Source organism: Canis aureus, chromosome 7, assembly GCF_053574225.1.
Source record: "Canis aureus isolate CA01 chromosome 7, VMU_Caureus_v.1.0, whole genome shotgun sequence".
Taxonomy (NCBI): Eukaryota; Metazoa; Chordata; class Mammalia; order Carnivora; family Canidae; genus Canis; species Canis aureus.
This window is the reverse complement of record NC_135617.1, coordinates 6,270,484-6,292,890: the sequence shown is the minus strand read 5'-3', so window position 1 is coordinate 6,292,890 and position 22,407 is coordinate 6,270,484. Positions and strand designations below refer to the sequence as shown.

The 22,407-nt window shown below is 41.4% G+C and overlaps 1 protein-coding gene across 1 annotated transcript in view; it reads left to right on the top strand.

Annotated features, from left to right (window-relative positions):
- LOC144317014 (uncharacterized) overlaps positions 1-22,407 on the top strand; it is a 140,085-nt gene that overhangs the window by 84,316 nt on the left and 33,362 nt on the right. The window contains exons 29-34 of the mRNA XM_077902844.1: positions 64-202; positions 8,337-8,490; positions 10,550-10,645; positions 11,764-11,919; positions 20,102-20,331; positions 21,277-21,415. Coding sequence (XP_077758970.1) covers positions 64-202; positions 8,337-8,490; positions 10,550-10,645; positions 11,764-11,919; positions 20,102-20,331; positions 21,277-21,415 — 914 coding nt within the window. The remainder of the gene's footprint in view (positions 1-63; positions 203-8,336; positions 8,491-10,549; positions 10,646-11,763; positions 11,920-20,101; positions 20,332-21,276; positions 21,416-22,407) is intronic.

The window sequence follows — 22,407 nt, the reverse complement described above, 5'->3', positions numbered from 1 at the left end:
GCAGGGGTGAAATGATGGCTCATTAGGTCACACTATCTGACTAAAATGTCATCTATCTTCCAGAATCTGAGCTTCAAGAGCTACAGAAAATGATTGACAGCCTCCAGAGCCCCCAAGACCCTACCGAGGTGTCCCAGGCACTCCTCCTTCGTAGGGAGGTTATATTTTTGCAGTTTGACGCTGCAGTGAGGCACCTTATCCGGTAAGGGCTGGAGAATGAATCCTTCCAGTTAATTGTATGGGGCAGGTGCCTCTGAATGACCATCGTGGAAGGTCACTCTTGGCAGGATTAAATAACAAGTTTAAAATAGTCAGGGGCACAACCGGATCCAGAACACTGTGGCTACCAAATGTATCCTGCTGCACAGGCAGTCCATGTAGAATGTGTTTGTTTTGGATTATCATATTCTTGATTTTATTAAATGGGATTTAAATAGGTTAGTTGGCACAACAATTGCTGTTTTCAATGTTCAGGTTGTTTAATTGGGAATAATATTTTTTATAAATCTGAAGATGATTCCAAGAGTTTTATTTTTTTTTCCAGCCCTTAATTAGAAGAATTTTCACTGCACTTCACAATTTCACTGTGAAGCCAGTGGAATTGGCTGAGTTAAATTTATAAATTCAGATAAATAAATTGTGGGTATTAACTACTCTGCATACCAAAAAAGAAGGTCTATTTAGTTAATTAATCATGACTGATGAGAAAATTAGTTTGGATTGAGAGTCACCCTGTTTCTAGGATAAATAATAAGTTTTGTATGGAAAGGGAAGAGGTTAGGCCTGAGGGTCTCTGCTTGTTCTTAAATTGTCAAAATCAATTAACTTGCTTTGATTAATTCCCAGGGCAACTATTTAGCCAATGAGGAGGACCTCAGGAGGCTGTGCGCTTACCTGTGGATTGTAATTGCATTCCACCATTAGCATGGGCATCTATAGAGAATGGAAACTGAACTATATTTTCTCTTTCTATTCCAGATTTTCTTTACTCTGAGCATCAGGGATCTCTGGATTCAAATCAATTCAGCAGAACAATAAAATTAGACTAATTCATTTTCTTTTTATTGACAAACAGCTTTCTGAGCTATAGATTAGTCAAGTGGGTAGGATATAAAGACTCTAATTGTCAGGAGGACCATTCATTAGCCCTCTGATTCTGAAACTCCAAGTCAGAATTTGTAAAGAATTTACATAAGATGAAGAAATAGAACTGTACCCCAGAAGTTGTTTTTGGATTCCGGGTATGCAGGATTCTCCCAGGGGGAACTAGTCTGCTTCCCCTAGGAATTGCTTTGAGGGGCTTTCTTTGTCCTGGCACAGTCTGCAGGAATGGAGGCACTGTGTCCTATGTCTGGTTTCAGTATATTCAGTATATCTTTCAAAAGACTTTAGAGGGAACCACTCGGGACAGTATATCTCCATGAGTCCCTTATTCATCACATGTCCTCTAGCCTTTTTCCTCTGGGGCTCTTCAGAGTGTGTATGTATTTGGAATCACACAGTTAGTAAGTGGCAGACTAAAACTAGAACGTAGGTGCATTTGACTCCCAAGCCTGAGAACTAGGATGGATGCCAGACAGCAGTATGGAGAGAAAAATAGACTCTGGAGAGAAGGCAGGAAAGAGAAGTGAAAAGATAAATGTCATCCCCCTTGATGATTTTAGTGCTAAACCTGCAAATAAGGAAAAGTCCTTAGATAATCAAGAGAAAGGAAGTAGGGGGGAGTTCCCTCATCCTTCCCCAAAGTTCACCAACTCTGAGCAAATATGACTGTTTACTCCAGGGAACTTTTTTTGCTTATGTTAACTGAAGGCTTCTCCAGAATTTGAAAAGGATGAACTGAACTTTTACCTGGAATGAGAGCAGCATGCTTCTATATAGAAAGAGGTTCCCTTTTTTATGAGGAAGAATATAGCTCCAGGACATCAAGATAGTGGCCCTGTAATCATTTAATATCTGGCTCCCACTATATGAGCCATAGATCGCTCTGGTTGCAGGATAGATGCATGTTTCTGGCTCTTCTTTTTCCTTTTCTTCTTCTTCTTTTTAAGATTTTTATTTATTTATTTGACGGAGAGAGAGAGCACAAGCAGGGGCAACAGGAGAAGGAGAAGCGGGCTGCTCAGCCCAATATGAGGCTCCATCCCAGGACCCTGAGATCATGATCTGAGCTGAAGGCAGGCACTTAACCTACTGAGCCACCCAGGCACCCTAGATGCAGTTTCTAAGCATGACAGTTTCACTCTGTCCGTCAACCTGACCTCCACCAAGCTTCTGGTGGAAATTGGTATTGGCCTCCAAGACCATTGGAACCACATTGCCCAGGGCCTGTCACCTCTAGGCATGTCCACCAAACTGCAGGAGTTCTTCACTAGCTGGTACAAGAAATGCCTGAGAAGTGAGCTTATCTTTAATTTCAGGTGAAGTAATCATTGTGTTGAAAGTAAATGGGTTGTACAGTGGTTCTAATCAATCTTACCTGTTTGGCAAACATCTGTCATAGACCCCTGCCTGATTTTTTTTTTTTTTTTTTTATGGCTTGTGGGCTAAGGATGGCTTTTATATCTTTAATTGGTTGGGGAAAATTTTTCAAAAGAAGAGTAGCATTCTGGGACACCTGAAAGTTCTAAGGAATTCAAATTTTAGTGTCCATAAATGAAGGTTTTTAGAACATAGTCATGCCCATTTGTTATAGATTAGATTATCTTGGACTGCTTTCACACAGAGTTGAGTGGCTGCAACAAAGACCATAAGATCCACAAAGCTGAAACTATTTACTATCTGACCCTTTAAGAAAAAGTTTGCCACCCCCAGATTTAACGGCTTGAATTCCTTTGTAATTCAGGAGTGGAGGGAGGCAAAACAAAACAAAAAGTCCCTTTTAAAGGAGCTCTATGGAGCAGCCCTGGTGGCTTAGCGGTTTAGCGCCACCCTCAGCGCAGGGCCTGATCCTGGAGACCTGGGATCAAGTCCCATGTTGGGCTCCCAGCGTGGAGCCTGCTTCTCCCTCTGCCTGTGTCTCTTGTGTTTCTCATGAATAAATAAGTGAAATCTTTTTAAAAAAATAAAGGACCTCTGTAGAACAGTATAAAACATATTGCATGAGAAATGCCACTAGTCTGAATGTATTCCTGATGTTCGTTTGGAATGATTAGAGCAAAAAGGAGAAGCTTGAGGAGATACCCTGAAGGTACCGGTCATGTTTGCAACAAGCCCAAACCAGAGTACAGAAAGGGATCTCTAAAGAAAGCCTCGCCAACTTCTCAGTCCTTAAATTTTCGTTGGTTCTCCCTTCATTTTTAAATTTATTTTTATGCTCGTCCAGCTTAAGTGTCTCCAAACACAGAGATATTAAAGTGTGCTGCAGGGTTATCTGGGGATTTCTGAGAGATACAGAGAAGACCTCCTGTGAGCTTGGGCCTGGCTTATGACCACAGTCCTGGTCTCCAGTGTCTAAGAAGTGAAGAGCCACAACTTTTGCCTGGCCTCTTCAGGGCTACGTTGCAGGTGTTTTTGTTCTTGTTTTGTTTTGTCGTTTTCTTTTTTATATCCTTGCATCCAGGAAAAACTTAGCATGTGCCCTATGAATTCCCTGCTCCCTGTGATTTGAAGCAGCTTGCCTGGGATCATACTATGGGTAGCTCTGTCGCGCACAAGATGAGTGGTGTTTTAGGAAACCCTTGACTGTTCATTGACAGTAAGGCAGCTGGAGGGTGGCAGAGCAGTTTAGAGAATTCCACGCGTCTATTCTGGCATTTTAGTAGGCTGCTCAGACCTGACTTTATTAGGAGCTGGCGGTTGGCAGGTGCACCCTGACACAAGCAACAAGCCAGACTTTCATTTCCGTGAGTTTCCCTGATTCTTGAATGCTGCCAACAAGCTGTGCTGATGAGACCTACCCTCGCAGAAGACACAGGACACAGTTTACCAAACAAGGGTCCAAGCGAGTTGCGACAGAAACCCATGACCTGATTTCGTATTTCAAAAGGCATGATGAAAAAGACACATTTGCCCAAAACCTTAGTATGTAAACAAAATGTCGTTTCTTTCTTTTTTTTTTTTTTTAACTGGAATTCTAAGAACTGAGATAAAGGAGAGAAGAAATTTACTTCTATTGACCTCCCACCATGTGCCAACTCTGTGGGACAGAAACCATTTTCTCCATTTTTTATAGAGGAGCAAATAAAAATTCAGAAAAGTTGCATAACTTGCTCAGGGTCACACAGCTTGTTGCAGCAGAACTTTCATCCTGTTTGTCAGACTCCAGAGCTCTGTTTCTTCCTTTATATCATGTTTCTTCATCTCTTCCTGCAGCACCGAGCTTGGGCTGGAGGCTGATGTGGCGTCCAGTTAAAGTCAGGAGAATACTTCATGGATGTTTGGTAGAAAAAAAATCTTCCAAAATATGGGGTCTATGGAGAGGGAGGAATAAAGAGGATCTGGTGCTAAAAATATTGGGTGTTATCTTGAGGCCCCTTTTTCCACATAGCATTAGAAACAGTTCTATTGCTAGGAGGGGGACGAGTCCTGCAAAGGACAGTGATCTAGATGAGGAATTGACTAAAGTGGGGAAAAGAAGAACCAATGATTTGGTCGGTAGTGGTGCCCGTAGTTCGAGTCTGGTCTCTCTAGAGAGTATATCATATTTTCTGATTCTGTAGCTTAGACTAGCTGCCACATTTACATCTGAATGTATTATATTTCTGAATAGTCTCCAAGCATCCATAAGTTAATAGACATAGGATGCACACGAAGCTGTATCTGGGGCTCTAAAACTCTGCCAGGAATTGTGTGTGTCTGGTGTCTGTGGCACTTTAGTTACAAAGTTCCATACAAACTTGCCAGGATGGAGAGCACGTCAGTGTTCTGTGTTCTTTTATGTGATTGTCAGTCAGGTATAGCCACAAGAAGAGGACAAAAAAGACTCAGGAAAAACAAAGTTTATTATATTCACAGGTCCTAGAAACAGGATGTATGGCATGACTCACGGAGCCACATGGGAAAGCATCTGTGTGGGTCAGGAACAAGGAGAGTGCTGAGGCCAGAGCCTGCAAAGGCAAGGGAGGGCAGGGTGAACAGTGTAAGATCTGCTGGGTTGAATAATTCCGGTTGGCTTTGGGCTGTAGAGGTAGTCTCTAGCTGTCTGTTGACTAGTCCTGGGATGAATAAAACAGAGGAATTGCCTCCATAGACCCAAGGGTCAGATAGAAGAGGTATGGCTTTGGACTGGTTGGTTTGCAAATCAAAGCCATGCTTCCTGCTGAGTCCTTCGCTGTCTCTAAGAACCGGCTAGCACCAGGATAAGTGGTCTCTTGATGAGACAGAAAGGTTTTTAAATAAGATGTCAAAACATCCATAATAAACAAAACAAATTTAAAAAATATAAGCACTACAGTCAAAGATTGAACAAGTCGGATGAGAACAAAGCTAGACCCAGAGGCTGAGAGAAAGAGAAATCATTCTATGGATTGATGGGAGAGAAGAGCAGGAACGATATGAAAGGAACCAACCAGGGAAAGGTTGGATGGGATACTGGGCTTCTGTGCTCCTAATTTGGACTGAAAATAAACGTTTCTGTTAAAATATTCTGCTTTTTTGGTACCATTGTTTTAAGGAGATCCATACAATCTATACAAAGGTATGAGCATAGAAAGTACCATGGGAGTTTAGAGGATGGTCAGAAGCAGCTGGATAATGAACTCTGCCTCCCTGGGCTCATATTGGGCTGGGAGGTCAAACCCATTGCTGTAGCTTGGACAGTTCCTGCACTTTGCTTTGTACATAATAGGTGCTTGATGCATCACTGTCACAGGGGTCAAGTGAATGATGGGTCCCTAGCAGGGCCCACCGAGAATCATTAGAAAACAAGTGAATGATGTGAAGAACAGGATAAAATGTTCTCACTGAAGCAACTCCAGTCCCCATCCTTGAACTCTCCGGATAAATCAATTATTTTATCTAGTCTCTCAGTATAAAATAACATTCAACGATCTCTTGTTAATTCTCATTAAAATGTGAAAGGTGGTGTGATTTTTGCCCTATTACAATGGTTTGATATAAAAATATAGAGCTCCCTTTATCTGTCTTTGAACTGAAGTTTATAAGCCCCTTCTGCTGATGGCTGAAAGATAATTTTCTAATTCCATGTCATTCAGCCAAACGTAGAACTTCAAAGTGGTCAGTTTCAGGTTTAAAATCAATTAATTAAAGATTAATTAATCCCTGGCTCCCTTTGTTTTAGTTATCTCCTATTCACCCTGTTGGTAAGGGAAGGATTCTGCTCTAGGGTTATGGGGATGGTCAAACACATGACATCGAATACTGGATAAATGAGATCAATGGCAGTTTACTAGTCACATATTCTCACAGCCCAGGGAAGTGGACAGTGCAAGCAATGCAGGGCCTCAGAGGAGTTACACTTGGGAACAGAGTGAACAACCAGGAACCATGGAGACAGGCTTTGTAGTATCAAGACAGTGTGATGTCCCCTCATTTCTGCAGGAGAATGTGATTGGTTCATTTGAATACTTTTGTGGTCTGGCAGGGAACTGAAACCACTACTCAGGTATAGCAGGGATTATACTTGTTCCCTGTGAGAAGGAAGGTCATTGGACTAGAAGACCTTATCTGTGGGAACAGAGTGGAGAGGGGAACTTGTAATTAAGTCATTCAGGGCCCTGCTGATCTTACCAGATAATATTGGACCTTAATTTTAGGCTTTACAGCACACTTTTCTTCTCCTTCATTCCTCTCAGAAAGATGATGTAAGTTCCTGGGGGTCCTTATAAATCATCCTAGCAATTGAGGAGGAGCGATTACCTCACCTATCCATTGTGGTTTATCTGGTCCAACCCCAGATCTCTTCTCACTGGCTTGATGCCCAGCATCCCATACGGACACTCTCTTGTGGAGGCGTAAGCACTCCCTGAGTCCTTCCCCAATGCTCTAATTACCTGCTAGTCTCTGGGAGCCTGCCTCATTTCCCTCGGTGCTAGTATGTCCCTCAGTTACATCTAATCTCCTTTTTTTTTGATGTCTGCTTTATGCAAGACTTGGCCTAAGCCCATGGAAGATGCAGGCATAAGGTCCCCTCTGTTTCAGGATAGCCTCTCGTCAGTGTATCCCATGTCAGCATCTTTTCTTAGGTATCCACTAGATCTAAGTTCTAGAAACAGTCTTTCCTTGCTTACTAAACTCTTATTTCCTTTTGGGCAAAAAAAAAGGTCATTGTAATTTATCATGCATACTTCCTTCTCTACGACTTATAGTATTAATTTCATGCACTAGTCTTCAGGATTTTTGGTTCTTGATATGAAAAACCAAGTTTTGGTCAAAACAAAACAAAAAGCTTCCTCTGTCAAACCCCAAAATTTTCTTATTTAGCTTAAAATTTGGTTTTACATATCAAGAATTGCCTCTGCTATTAGGCTTAAAATAATCAATTCAACAAATAATCCATATCTTTGTTCTAGAGCTACAGCGGAACTGCCCAATATAGTAGTCCTATGTGGCTATTTAATTTAAAACCTTAATTGAGTGAGTGAAGTAAGTCAGTCGGAGAAGGACAAACATTATATGTTCTCATTCATTTGGGGAATATAAATAATAGTGAAAGGGAATATAAGGGAAGGGAGAAGAAATGTGTGGGAAATATCAGAAAGGGAGACAGAACGTAAAGACTGCTAACTCTGGGAAACGAAATAGGGGTGGTAGAAGGGGAGGAGGGCGGGGGATGGGAGTGAATGGGTGACGGGCACTGGGGGTTATTCTGTATGTTAGTAAATTGAACACCAATAAAAAATAAATTAAAAAAAATAAAAATAAAAATAAAAAAATAAAGAAACCAGCTTTCTCTGAGTTGGGAGATAATATCCCTTACACATTGAAGGTGTCTATCTATGAATGGAAAAATAAAAAGTATCTCAAATGCCAAAAAATAAAAAAATAAATAAAAAAATAAATAAAACCTTAATTAAGATTGACTTAGTTGACATAGAATTTAAAATTCAACTCCTCAGTCACAGTAGCCACATTTCAAGTGCTCAACAGCCACATGTGGCTAGTGGTTACCATATAAGACAGTCAAACTTAGAACATTTCCACATTGCATAAAGTTCTATTGGACAGTGCTAGTCTAGAGTATATCTACTTTTCCCTTGAGGGCTGTGACTTGTGAGTAAAGGGCGATGTGTAAAGAAAGAGGGGTGAGGGATGAGGTCATTGAGAAAGAAACCTATGTATATCTCAAAATGTTATCCTGCTGCCGTAACTTTGAAGAATATTTTGAGCTTTAGAAGCATAAATAACTGCTTTTCTTTCCCTCCGTGTTTTGGTAGAAGAACATTTTTGGCAGCTGGAAATGCTTCTGCCTACCAGTCTGTCACAGATGGCATGTATCACGGATTGCCACCTCTGAGCAATTCTCTCGTGAAGAGCATTTTTGCTTCACAGCTCAGCCTGCCCCAGCCACTAGATCCACAGAGCCTCCAGGTATGTTAAGAGGTATTTTTATACCTATAAATGGTGTTTTGTACATCGAGGATTTTGGTACTTTGTTTCCATTTGGTTTAAATTTTGTAGGGGCTCTCCATGTTCTAGTGCTCTTTAGCCTTGCTTCGCTCCCCTTCATTGACATGGGAGAGCAGCCTGGGCTCTGTTATTCATAGTCAGAGTCTTCCGCCTCCAAACTACTCAACAGGAAAATTGAAACCATGGCTCACAGCTGGTGGCAAAACCAACAGTTGATCTTTTCTATTTGATAAATAATAATGACAGCAACTATACTGCATAAATTAAGGCCAGCATCTGAGTTTTGAAGAGCCAGGATTACAACAGGCGTTATCAAATGTTATCCTGGCAACTATTATTGCTCCTGGGTACCAACAGTATTACCCACCTTCCATAACTAAAAGCTTAAGGTTCTGGCAGGCCAGACATCAGACTGCTGGGCAGTCATGGCAGCACTAGATCATAAATTCTATTGATTATCTATGGCCGTATAACAAATTACCCCAAAATTTAGCAGATTAAAACAATAAATATTCATCATCTCATATAGTTTCTGAGGCTCAGGAATCTGGGAAGAGTATATTGTGTAGTCCTGGCTAGTTGTGTAGATCTCTCATTAGTCTCCAGTCAAGGTACTGGCCCGGGTTGTAGTCATCTCAAGGAGATGAATCTGCTTCCAAGCCCACTCACAGGGCTGTTGGTTGGCATCAGAATATCCACTTCTGAACTCATTCATGTGAGCTTCTCCACAGGGCTTCCTCACAACATGACAGATGGATTCCTCCAGGGCAAACAATTCAAGAGACAACAAAAGACAGAACCCAAGGTGGAAGTCATAGTCTTTTTTATTACCCAATTTCAGAAGTGACATCCCAACATTTTTGCCATATTTTATTTTTTTATTTTTTAAGATTTTACTTATTTATTCATGAGAGACAGAGAGAGAGGCAGAGGGAGAAGCAGGCCCCATACAGGGAACCTGACGTGGGACTCGATCTCACGTCTTCAGGACCAGGCCCTGGGCTGAAAGCGGCGCTAAACCACTGAGCCACCCAGGCAGCCCATATTTTGCCATATTTTATTCACTAGAGGTGGGTTACTAATTTTCATCCACACTCAAGGGGAGAAGACTTAAATTCTACCTCTTAATGGAAAGAGTATCAAAGAAGTTAAGAACATATATTTAAAACCACCTTACAAACCCAGGTTTTCCGACTTTAATAGCTCCAGCTTAGTGTTTTTACGTTACAAAGCTAAGCCAAGTAACACCAATATCAACCCCCTATAAGTCCCACACTCTTACCTTCCCTAGCAATAAGACAGTTACTCTTATCCCAAGACTTGACCCTCATTTAGTCCCAGAAGACAGGAATTGGGCCTATCCCTACTGCCTTTGCATGTTGCCTCAGATTAGATAGATGCAAGTGTCCTGGCTTCCTGCTACCTGAATCAACTCCAACTCTAGGAATTTTTTGAAATCAGTACCAAGTCTGCAAGAGTAGAATGGGGTCAGATGGACAGGCCTACTATGTCCAGGGCTGCATGTGGTGCCATAAGTAGTAGGGGACGCCTTAGCTGTTGGACAGTGATATGGAGAAAGCAGAGGCCCACATGTTAATGTTGTGGCATTGGCTTTGAGTTGTTACCTACAACTGGAGTACAACGGTGATGAAGGAAAGCATTTTAAAATTCTTAATACTGAGAACATTTGAGTGAGTTTACTTTTGTTGATCATAAGTGTGTCCCACTGTTATAGTATCCTGGAACTTCCAAACATTGGTGCTGACCAGTAAACTGAAATCTTAAGTACCCTTGTATGTCTAGCCAGATCCTGAAAAAAAAAAAAAAAAAAAAAAAGGAAAAAAATTATTACTCTCTCTTCTACATCATCAGAGATTTTCTATCAAGAACTATGTCTACATAGTAAATAAATCATCTTATGGCGTTTTGGAGTACAGACACAGAAATCCTGTTCATATAAGATGTTTATTATTTATGGACACAGTATAGCATTATTGTGTTTCTTATTTGGTTCTTTTAGGCATCTATGCTATTCCCTTGGAGAGCATTTCTGGAAGATGGAGGACTGTTTCCGGTTATGAGTAACAGCCCAGATACCCTAGAATACAATATGCAGGTAGGATAGGTCTTCCCACTTGTCACGGAACTGAATGAAGACTGCAAAACAGGCGTCATTGGGTCCATAGGTCAGTGGTAAATAATTTATGAGATAAGCAGAGGTGTTTGATTATGAAGCTGTAAACCCAGTGCTACAAGGTGAGTCATGCTTTCTTATGACGGAAGAGAATCATGCTCTTACCAAGTATGGGCCTCTTTCATGGCCTCAGCTGCAATTTCCATGGCCAGTTATGATCTGGGAAGATGGCAATCCATCTCCAATCACTCTCTGAGCCTCTTAAAGAAACACCTAGGCTGGAAGCTCGGGGCGGTGCGGGGCGGGGGGGGGGCGTGGTTGTGACCAGGACCCTGGCCTGCCTGTGAACAGTGGTAGGAAGAGAACCCATTAAGCACAATTCATAAGGAGAATGTCTTTGGATTATTTGTTTCCCCTGATTCCCTAAGCAAGTATCATTGTGTTCTCATTTTTAAAAATAGAAAATATAGAAAAGTATTAGGAACAACATGAAAATTAGTCATAAATTTGCTTCAAAATAATATGGAAGTGGGGAAGGATAGGGATAGGTGCAGGACTGGCTATAGGTTGATGGTTCTTGGGGCTAGGTGATGGGAACTATACTGTTTGCTTTTGCTTATGTTCAATATTAAGTCAGTTTGGATTTTAAAAAATATTTTATTTATTTATTCATGACAGACACACAGAGGCAGAGATATAGGCAGAGGGAGAAGCAGGCTCCCTGCCAGAAGCCTGATGCAGGACTTGATCCCAGGACCCTGGGATCACGACCTGAGCCAAAGGCACATGCTCAACCACTGAGCCACCCAGGTGTTCTTATATCTGTACTTTTAAAGAAAAATTGATATCATACTATACATTTACCATGTACAGCTGCCACTGTAAAGTGCTGGGAGACTTGACTTCCATACAAAGCCAAAAGTCTAAGATGTTCAAGGAGGACTTTGAGCTAGAAATGTTGCTCTGATTTTTATGGATTTTCTAATAGTTGAGAAGGCAGGGCTTGTAAACATAATTATCCCTGGTTTTCTCCCCAAAATCATGTAAAAGGGATACAAAGAAATCTTCAAAATGAGTGTGTTGTTCATTTTTGTTTTTAGCTGTGCCTCTGTAGGCTGAGTGACCATGACCTCAAGGTGGCTCATGGAGAGCTGGTGGGCATGCAACTGCTTTTGGAAGATGTACTTCTGAGCAACTATCATATGATCTTGGAGGATCCCTCCAGACAGCAAGCCACACTGGACAAAAACACTCAGGTACTCTTGGTGAACAGGCCACATAACCAGCCAATGCTGTATTGTATCTGGGAGATGGACCAGAGCGCCCCCTCTGTCCAACAGCCTTTCCCAGTGAGTCCCAGGACTATGCGAAGGCTGCTTCGGAGCAGCAATGGAGCAGGAGTCACCTGTGATCCGTGGTACATTCATTTCTTTTCATTTTAAAAATAGAACAAAGGTGGGAGGGCCATTGAAACCAAATGGAACAAATCATCTAACTAGCTGGATTTCCTTATGAGTCACACACATTTAAAGTTGGAAGACACATTTAGAAGTGGAGTCGGAAGGACTGGAGAGGTATGAGAGAGGACCCTGGGTGGACATCTCCAGCCTGGGCTCTCGTCCTCATCACTCAGCTAGCCTATGGACTCCTAAGCAAGCATTCCCTCCTCTGGACTTGTCCCTCTGAAGCTCTAAGGTACCAAGAGCCCCTAGCCCACCTGGTATCATAACTGGAAACAGTTCTGCTCATATCTAGGAACCAGACAGAGACTTGTCTGGACACAGAATAAGCTAGCTGGTGCCCCTATCTGAAGAGCCTCCTCTTCCGAGCCAGACTTTCTGGAGAGATCTGCAGCAGCCACTTCTGATTCCTTACCTTTAATCTGCTCCTCAGAAACTACAATTTGTCACCACTGAGACCACTCTCATCAAGAGCACCATGGTCCTTGTCACAAAATCCCCTGGATACTTTTCAGTCCCATGCAACCTGACCCCTTGTCAGCATTTGACACAATGTGTCCTTGCAGCCTCCCTGCTCCTGGCTCCCAAAGTACAGCTCCCTCCTAGTTTTCCTCTGGCATTGGTAGCAGGCCTTCTCAGACTTCCCCACAGACTCTCCTCCGCCTCCTGCCCCCCTCTTCCTCTCCCAATCCCCAATGTGTTATCTTTTAGGCTCTGTCCCACTACTTCTACAACCAGGTCTGCATTTTTACTTCCACAACGTTAGCCACTTGTGTCTTTGCAGACCCCTTCCTCCATTAAAAAAAAAAATCATTAAATCATTATAGTCTACAACTGTGTTAATATAAAAAATTAATATCATATGTTAAAATATTTTTATTCAAACTCAATACCCTTTCTTTTCTGAGTTTAAAAGAGTTAAAACACTTTGTTGGACCTAGGCACTGTGCATTTTGTGTCTAGTCAATAAGTTTCCCCTGAATACTATTAACACAACTCTTGGCTATGACTGAGATCTTTTCAGAGCGCTTTGGTAGTTACTTGTTTCTCTTCTCCTCACAATGATTCCATGAAGTAGGTACTTTCATTATTCTCATTTTACAGGTAATACTGAAGCTCAGAAAGGTTAAGTGGTGTGCTCAAAATCACATACCTAGTAAGGAGAGAAACCCAGATTCCAATTTAACAGTCTGGCCCTGGAGCTCCCTTCTACTCTTATTTGCTATGTTTGTTCCACTTCTCAGCCTCTCCCTAGGCAAACTCACCTGCTTTTGTAACTTTGATGACTTTACACATGATGACTCATGTGATGACCATCTACGTGTCTTGTCCAAATATAAATCTTCTCAGATTCATGCATTCAACATCCTTGTCCCATCCCAGAGAACTTGTGTCCCAAACTGGGCTTATTTCACTGCCCAAAACTTGCTCCTCTTTCCATATTCCCTGTCAGTTAACTACCACCTGTCCAGTTGTCCAAGCCAGAAAATCTGGACACTCATCTTTGATCTCTCTCTATCATACCCCGCAATCAGACACTAAGTTCGACTATCCTATTACTTTAATATCTCTCAGATTTGTCCACTGTTCTCCATCTTCCATTACCAACCCTCAATCAGCATCATCTCCTGATGTTAGGCTATGAGCATGACCTCTAATTGGACTCCCTGTATTCACTCTTGCCTTCTTCCAGTATATTCACCAGGGTAATATTTTTAAATGCAAAACCTGATTATGTCACTTCCCTCTTATAACCCTTCAGTGACTTCCAAATGTCCTGAGAATAGAATCCAAATGTCCTGACCCACTGATATCTCTATCCTCAACTTCTTTCATTTTATCAAATGTACCATGCTGCCTCTCCTCAGTAACTTTGTGCAAGCCAGTCCCTCTAGCAGAAAACCTCCTTCTCCTAACTCTCCACTTCATCTGATTAATTCCTATTTATCCTTCAGGTTTCAACCGCCAAACCACTCTTTCAGAAGCTTTTTCAGATTTTCCACCTTTGAGCTGATGCCCCTCTGTGCCAGTTAGGGTGCACTTGCTCTAAGTAACAGGTTGTGCTACTGGCCATGACTTAAACTAGGAAGGGTACTGATCTTTTAAAACAAGTCTAGGAGGAGGCAGTTCAGGTTGGTACAGTCACTCAGGTCGGTGTAGGCCCCCACTCTGCCATCTTGGGTATGTCGCCACATGTGTCCTTCATCCTTGTAAGATGAAAACAGGAGCCAAAAAGCTTTCTCGTTAAAGGGTTTTATCTTTTTTACCAAGGAAGAAAATCCTTTCCAGAGCCTTCTAGTAGATTTTCCTTGTGTTCTACTGGCTGAAATTGAGTCATGAGTCTACTTCAGGCAAATTAGTGGAAAATGAAGTGTGTTTAGATGTGCCATCTAAGTTCCACAACAGAATTACATGTTTCACTCAGAGGGAGCATTTGCAAAGTAAGCACTGGCACCAAATAGTACCAAGATCAAGAAGCATGCTGGGCCCTTTGGGCTCTCGATTTACTATTTTCTGGCCCTGTTTTTTTTTTTTTTTAAGATTTTATTTATTTATTTATTAATGAGACAGAGAGAGAGAGAGAGAGAAGCAGAGGGAGAGAGGGGTGCAGGCAGAGGGAGAAGCAGGCTCCATGCAGGGAGCCCGATGCGGGACTCGATCCCGGGTCTCCAGGATCATGCCCTGAGCTGAAGGCAGGTGCTAAACCACTGAGCCACCCAGGGATCCCCCTCCTGGCCCTGTTTTTTTTTTTTTTTTTTTTTTTTTCTGGCCCTGTTTTTTGATGGATTGTCAGCCTTCCCTGACATCCCCACTATCCCCCTCCTTCGTTCTTTATCCTGTCTCCTGTTCCTTCTTCCGTTCTCTGAAACACTTAGGAAGAGAAGACTTCTCTTTTTATGAATATATAAACAAGGTAAGTTTGCCTTAAAGTTATTATTTATTTTAATTAGTTTTATTTCACAATTTGTTTTTAAATATTCATAGACAATAGAAAGCACGGGAATTTATCTATTTCTTCTAGGAAGTTCAATTTATTTGTTTATAATTGTTAATAATTGTCTCATGATTCCCTGTATTTCTGTGGCATCGGTTGTACCTTTTCTTTCATTTCTGATTTTATTTCTTTAAGCTCTCTCTTTTTATCTTGGTGAGTCTAGCTAAAGGTTTGTTAATTTTGTTTATCCTTTCAAAAAAACAGCTGTTCATTAATTTTTAAAATTATCTTTTTAGTCTCTATTTCATCTATTTCTGCTCTGATCTGTATTATTTCCTTCCTTTTACTAACTGGGCTTTGTGTCCCTTAAAGCCCAGGTTTCTTACTGATTTTTCTGTCTAAATAATCTATCAGTTGATGTAAATGGGGTGTTAAAGTCCCCTACTATTATTATATTGCTGTGAGTTTCTCCCTTTAGGTCTCTTAATATTTGTCTTATATTTTTGGTGCTCCCACATTGGCTGCATATATACCTAGAAATTTTTTATCTTCTTGAGGTTAATCCCTTATTGTTATGTAGTGCCCCTCTTTGTCTTTTATTATAGTCTTTGTTTTAAAATCTATTTTGTCTAGTATGAATATACCTACACCAGCTTTATTTTCATTTCCATTTGCATGGAATGTCTTGTTTCCATCTCTTCACTGAAAGTGTGTGTCCTTACCTATGCCTTGCTTTTCTATCCATTCAGCAACTCTATGCTTTTTTTTATTAGAAAATTTAGTCTGTTTGCATTTATTTTAATCATTGATAGGTAAGTACTTACTGCCATTTTGTTACTTGTTTAGTGACTGTTTTTGTAGTTCTTTTCTGTTCCTTCCTTCTCTTTCTTCCCTTCTGGCTTGATGACTATCTTTAATGTTCTGTTTAGATTCCTATCTCATTTTCTTTTGTGTATTTAATACAAGTTTTTGCTATGTAGTTACTATAAGATTCACATACATCATACTCTGTATATAACTGTCTCTTTTAAGTTGATGGCAACTCATATTTGAACATTTTCCAAACTCTACATTTTAACTGCCACATCCCTTCATGTTTTATGTTTTTGATGTCACATTTTATATCTTTTTATTTTCCGTATCTCTTAACTAATTATTGTAGTTTTAGTTAATTTTACTTTTGTCTTTTAACCTTCATAGTAGCTTTATAAATTAACCCATTACCTTTACTATATATTTACCTTTCCCAGTGAGATTTTTACTTTTGTATGTTTTTGCTGGTTAATAATGCCATTTCATTTCTGCTATAAGACATCCCTTTAACATTTCTTATAAGGCCAGTTTAGGAGTGCTAAACTCCTTTAGCTTTTCTCTAGAAAGCTCTATCTCTTCTTCAATTCTGAATGTTAATCCTCAGGTAGAGTATTCTTGGTTCAAAGAATTTTCCTTTCAGTACTTTGAATATCTCATGTCACTCTCTTCTGGCCTGCAAAATTTCTGCTGAGAAATCTGTTGATTATAGTGTTTTCCTTGTGTGTAACAATTGTTTTTCTCTTGCTACTCTTAAGATTCTCTCTTTAAATTTTGACACTTTAATTATAATGTGTCTTGGTGTGGCTGTCTTTGAATTCATCTTATTTGGAACTCTCCGGGATTCCTGAATCTAGATATCTGTTTCCTTTCTTAGGTTAAGAAAGTTTTCAATTATTATTTCTTAAAATAAGCTTTCTGCCCATTTCTCTTTCTTTTCTCTTTATGGGACCCCTATAATCTGAGTGTTATTCTGCTTGATGTTGTTTCACAGGTCCCTTATCTTCATTTTTTAAAATTCCTTTTACCTTCTGCTGCTTTATCTGGATGAATTCCATTGCTTTGCATTCCAGCTTGCTGACCGATTCATCTGCTTCATCCAGTCTGCTCTTTAAGCTTTCTAGGATATTTTTCAGTTCACGTATTATATTCTTCAGCTTTGTGGACTTGTGTTTGATACTTCATTATATTTCCTATCTCTTTGTTGAAGTCCATTCCTCTTGCAAGTTTGTGAGCACCTTTATGATCATTACCCTAAATTCTTTATCAGGTGGATTACTTACCTCAATAGCATTATGTCTTTCTCTGGGTCTCTCAGTCTTGAAATGCCCTTATGTCACAGAAACTTCTTGTTCAAACTTGTCCTAGCTCTTAGTTGTTTTTGAACCTTTATGATTGTCTTATCAGCCTGATTTATTATTGATACATGGTTGAAGATATACCAAAGCTTGTCAGTGTTCCAAAGGGAAAAATGTCATTTAGCACCAAGCTTCAGGCTGATCTGAAGCCAGATCCTCAGGCAGCAGCTTTTAAAATCTGCATATATATTGGGGTGCCTACGTGGCTCAGTTGGTTAAGCATCTGCCTTTGACTCAGGTCATGATCCCGGGGTCTTGGGTCAAGCCCCAAGTAGGATTCTCTGTTCAGTGGGAAGTCTGCTTCTCTCTCTCTCTCTCTCTGCTCCCCACCCCCACCAACTTGTGATCTCTCTTTCTCAAATAAAATTGCTTAAAAATACATGCTAATATAATGTTGTGCAGCCACAATCATAATCCCTGCTAGCCTCCAGACCAAAGGATCTGAAGGTATCCTCTGGGTGACAGTTGCAAAATTTGGGACTCTAGATAAGTGTATAAGCTCCTTTCTGGGAGAACTTATTGAACTGTATTAAGGCATATGAGGTGCACAAGGATGGTGTCTTCCTGCTTATGTTCCTTAGGAGCACCTCCGTAGCCTCTATATGTAGGGAAAACCTGAAGCCTGCTCCTCACTCAAGCTGAAGCTCCAGGCTAAGTAAATAGGCTTTTTTCACAGGGAGAAAGAGTTGTGCTTCAGTCTACTGTCTGCAATACCCTGGAATAGTGGCCTGTCAAGTACTGTCTTTCTGATTGATACATTCCCTTGGAGCTCAGAAATGTCAGCCCCCTTGACCACCAGGTCCAGTCAGTCGAGGAGCATCCGCTGTGTGGATTGCATTATCCACGGACTTTAACTAGACAGATGGAAAATGTAAGGGGTGGGGCACACTCAGCTTCAGAAAGACAGCAGGAAAACGTCTTGACTGCTTGTCCCCAGGGCTTCAGGAATGTGACAGGAGAGTGCCTTGTCTGTGTGCATATTCTGACTTTAGGCTGAGAGCAGAAAAATGCTGGGACTGCTCACATTCGCTAGCCCCAACCAGTGAGTGCAAGAATGTTGCAACTACTTGTGTTCACCAGCTTTAGCTAAGGAGTGGGGAAGAATGCTGCTGCTACTGCTTGCTCTTGCCTGCCCCAGCTAAGCATCTGGGAGGTGTTGCAGCTGGTCCCCGTTCTGGCTTTCAGCAAGGCAACCAGACAGTGCCATAACCAATCGCCCCTGCTTGTCTTAGTAAGATGGTGGTGGGAGGGTTTTGCATCTGAACTCGCCCCCTGTGCTAGCAGAGTATGTAGAGTGCAATATTGGCATCTGCCAGTGGCATCCTCCATTTCCGGGGAGAGCTCAACTGCCCCTACCCCTCCATTTGCTTTTAGATTAGCCACTGAATCTCCTGCACATATAGTCTAGTTCACATATAGTCTAGGTGCTTTTCATACTGTTATATTTTTGCTGGGTCTTCAGGTGACAATGCACACATATCCTTTAAAAGGGGCATCTTGGGCCTTTTTGAGCAGAGGGGTCTACATTGCTTGTAGGCTGCCCACCCCCCACCCCTTCATCATGCTCGGCCTCGGTCTGTTGAATGTTTTTGGTTACTGCATAAGATTTTATTTGATGAAAAATTTCCGAGGATAAAACAAATCTGGAAATCTTGGGTTAGCTGCTTAGTGAGGTGGTAAGCTACTTGAGGAGTTGTCAGCTGTGTGCAGGAGCTTTCGGCTCTCTCCTGGGTCTTGCTTGCCAACTCTGCTTCTGACTAACCCTCTTTCTGGCAGCCATGCCTTTCTTTAGATATGCTAATAGCCCTGATCAAGGATCCAGTTACACTAGGTGGTGGTTCTTCCTGTTTTGAGCCCAGAAACCTGAATATCTGAGGTGCTGTTACCTGAATGTTCTCTGAGGCCCTTCTTGCCAGAACTTCATGATCCAGGTCTGCCGTCTTCATCTGCAAAGCGATGCTCCTTTCCCTGTGCCTGAGACACCGCCATCAGGGAACAGGCCTGGATGCAGGTCCCCATTTTGTCTGTCACTCTGGGTGACCCCTGTCCTCACACCTCTGGCTGCAAGAGAGGGGGACCTGAAAACGTTGTTCCCTCTGTATCCTCCAGGGCTCATAGCAGCCCCTCAACAAACATTTAAGGAAAAGATAAACGAGTAAACAAATCATAATTCTAAAGGAAAATTGCCTATTGAATAATAAGTTCAAATTAAGAGACATATAAACTTTTTTTTAAGATTTCATTTATTTATTCATGAGAGACACAGAGAGAGAGGCAGAGACATAGAGAGAGAAGCAGGCTCCATGCAGGGAGTCTGATGCGGGACTTGATCCCAAAACTCCGGGATCACACCCTGGGCCAAAAGCAGGCACCAAACCACTGAGTCATCCAGGGATTCCCCAAGACATATAAACTTATAAAGGCTGGGAGGAGAAATAGGAGATGAGATAAACTTACATTTCCATTTTCTCATCCATAAAACAAGTAAAATCCCTAATAAAGGTTATGTTACAGCTCTACTGTGATGGGGAATTAAATCTCGAAGGGCACTTTCCAGAATGCAGAGGCTAACCATGAAAGGCTCAGTTTTTCAAAGACAGATACGATGTTAATGCCCAAGTAAGAGTTTTTTAGATAAGTGGTTCAAGACTCAAGCAGAAAGCTGAAATGGAGGCATTTCCCTCTTTTCTGTATCCTGTGTATTTAAGAAGGATGCTTACCCTCTCTAAGCTCTCAGTGTGCTGCAAGCCCATGAACCATTCCTCCTGGGGAGACTGGGCATTCTCTAAAATGTTCGTTCTGCATGGGCTACATGTAAAAGGTTATCCTATATTGATCTATGATTAGTAAAGAAGGATTTCTGTAATACTTTCAGCGAGATTTGTCCAGAGTGCCAGAATTCAGAAGTCAGTTCCAAAGCAGCCCCAAAGCCTCCATGCTACTGAGGGACCCATGCAATGTGGTGACATCCCTTGCCTTCCTGAGATCATTTCTGGTGTTGTGGAAGCAGCTGGAAGTGCTAAAGGAGCAGTGGGGCCGACTCAAACTGCAAGGCCAGGACAGCAATTCTCTGTCCTTTCACAAACAGTTTTCAGAACTCTACGGGTGAGTGTTGCTGCTGAGGTGCAAATTTTTGTGAATGAGTGGAATCTGAGGCTTGGCAAATTCCTGCCTCTTACTCTTAGGGTGAGATTTAGTCCATAATCCTGGTACATCCAGCCCCACTGAGTGTAGAGGAAGCTGGGCAATGTGTCTCTATAACCAGTGCTTTTCAGGGAAAGCTGGGTTCTACTGACTGCAGGGACAGTGCTGGGTTCCACTAAGCAACACTGGTAACATTTACTCTAGGTAAAGAGTTTTACCTAGAGTTCTGTCTCTGGGAACTTGTGTCTCAAGTGTCCTCATGGTGCTGACTCTTAAGCTTTTTTAGTTCATAGCATCCCAGGGAGCACTGGGTATGGAGATGCTACTGCTACAAACTCCTCCCCATTTTCTGCCCCATTAGACCCAAGTGTTGAGTCTCTGAAGGCGTCATGCCTTGCAGCCAGAGGTATAATAAGATGCAACATGAGGTCCTAGATTTGCGGGATGGGGAGGTGTTTTCACAGCTTCAGACTCTAGCTGGGATGCCTTAAGTGGCAAGAAAAACATGATGCTTCTTCCATGTGTCTGTTATCAAACAAGCATTCACTAAGCATCCACTCACCATCCTTGGACCTTACTGGGCACAAAAAGTTTCTCTTTGGTGGCATAGCCCAAACAGTCTATCTTATAGGTTATTATGGTCAGCTTTCCTCGTAACTAGGGAATGAGAAAACCTGTCAATTATTTTGAAGAATAAAGGCTGAAATTAAATGTACCCAATGGGAAAGGCTAAGGGATTTAATATTGACTAAGGGAGTGGCAACTGTCGAGGTGAGGGTCTATAATGGGTTGGGAGGTTTATACATGATTACAGGAAACAGAACATGAATGAACATAATTATCAGAGAATCTGAAAAAGAAAAAAAGTACATTTGTTTGCTAATTTCTGTCTCTCTTCTTTAATAGAACTGACATTCTCTACCCCAGCATGAAGGCTATCGCTAGGCGGATGGGGAAAGAAGATGAATTTGAAGATATTATAATAAGTAGTCAGTCTTTTCTTCCCCCCAAAGGAGCTTCAGAAATTGAAATAAAAACTCAGCAGGTATGCAGGAACTGTTTTGAATCTAACTTTGAAAATTTCCTTTATGGCATAAGCATGTAAAACTACAGATCTACCTAGGTGGCATTTTTTTTTTTTTTTCTAAAACATTAAGTGTAGATTGAAGGTATGTAAATCATTGAACAGGCTTGGAGGGAACCAAGTATTCAAAGGCATGTGGGACTTTGATTAAGCAAATAACTACTCCTAATATCTCCATTTTGTAAGTCTAGATCTCCATATTTTTATTTTCCTCTAATTAAGATAGACTACTACCAAAAAAAGACTATGATAGAGAACATAGTAGCATCTTAAACTTAAAATCTAGCATGCAATTATCCACCCCTCCCAACACACACACCTAGGAAAATGGAATGCTTAAAATAGCTCCTGTGATTGTTTTTCTAAGAATAAGACAACATGATTTATACACTAGTCCATTTGATGTGCTAGATGATCTGTGCGAGAGGGTATTTGTTCACCTTGGTCCTGAGACACAGTCTCCACGTGGCTGTGCTTTCTATAACAGGCAAGCAAATCCTCTAGTTGTTTGTCAATGGAGAGACTCACGTCCCCTGAATGTCAGGAATCGAGCAGCAACTTACCCCCCAACCCTCCGCAACACACACACACACACACACCCTCCAGTCCCAAGCCCATTGCTTACCCTTCTGAACCCTGGTTCTTCTAGTACTTCTAGTGGTCCTCTGACAGGGAGAAATGTGGGCTCTACAAGCATAATGGGTAAAAGAAGGGCTCACAGCTATTGGGACAGTTTTCTCCTGGTCATGTTTAGAATTTTAAATCTTCTCATGAAATCATCCTGGATATCTAAATTGAGTTTCAGCCCCAAGGGTTTCTCTTGTAACAATAGTTCATAAAATTACTGGTCACATTTAGAGGCCCCCCCAAAACACATGAGGTCATCTCAGACATTGAGCACTTTGCAATTTAGCACCACTTGGTAGAAAAATGATTGTATTTATCAATCGGGC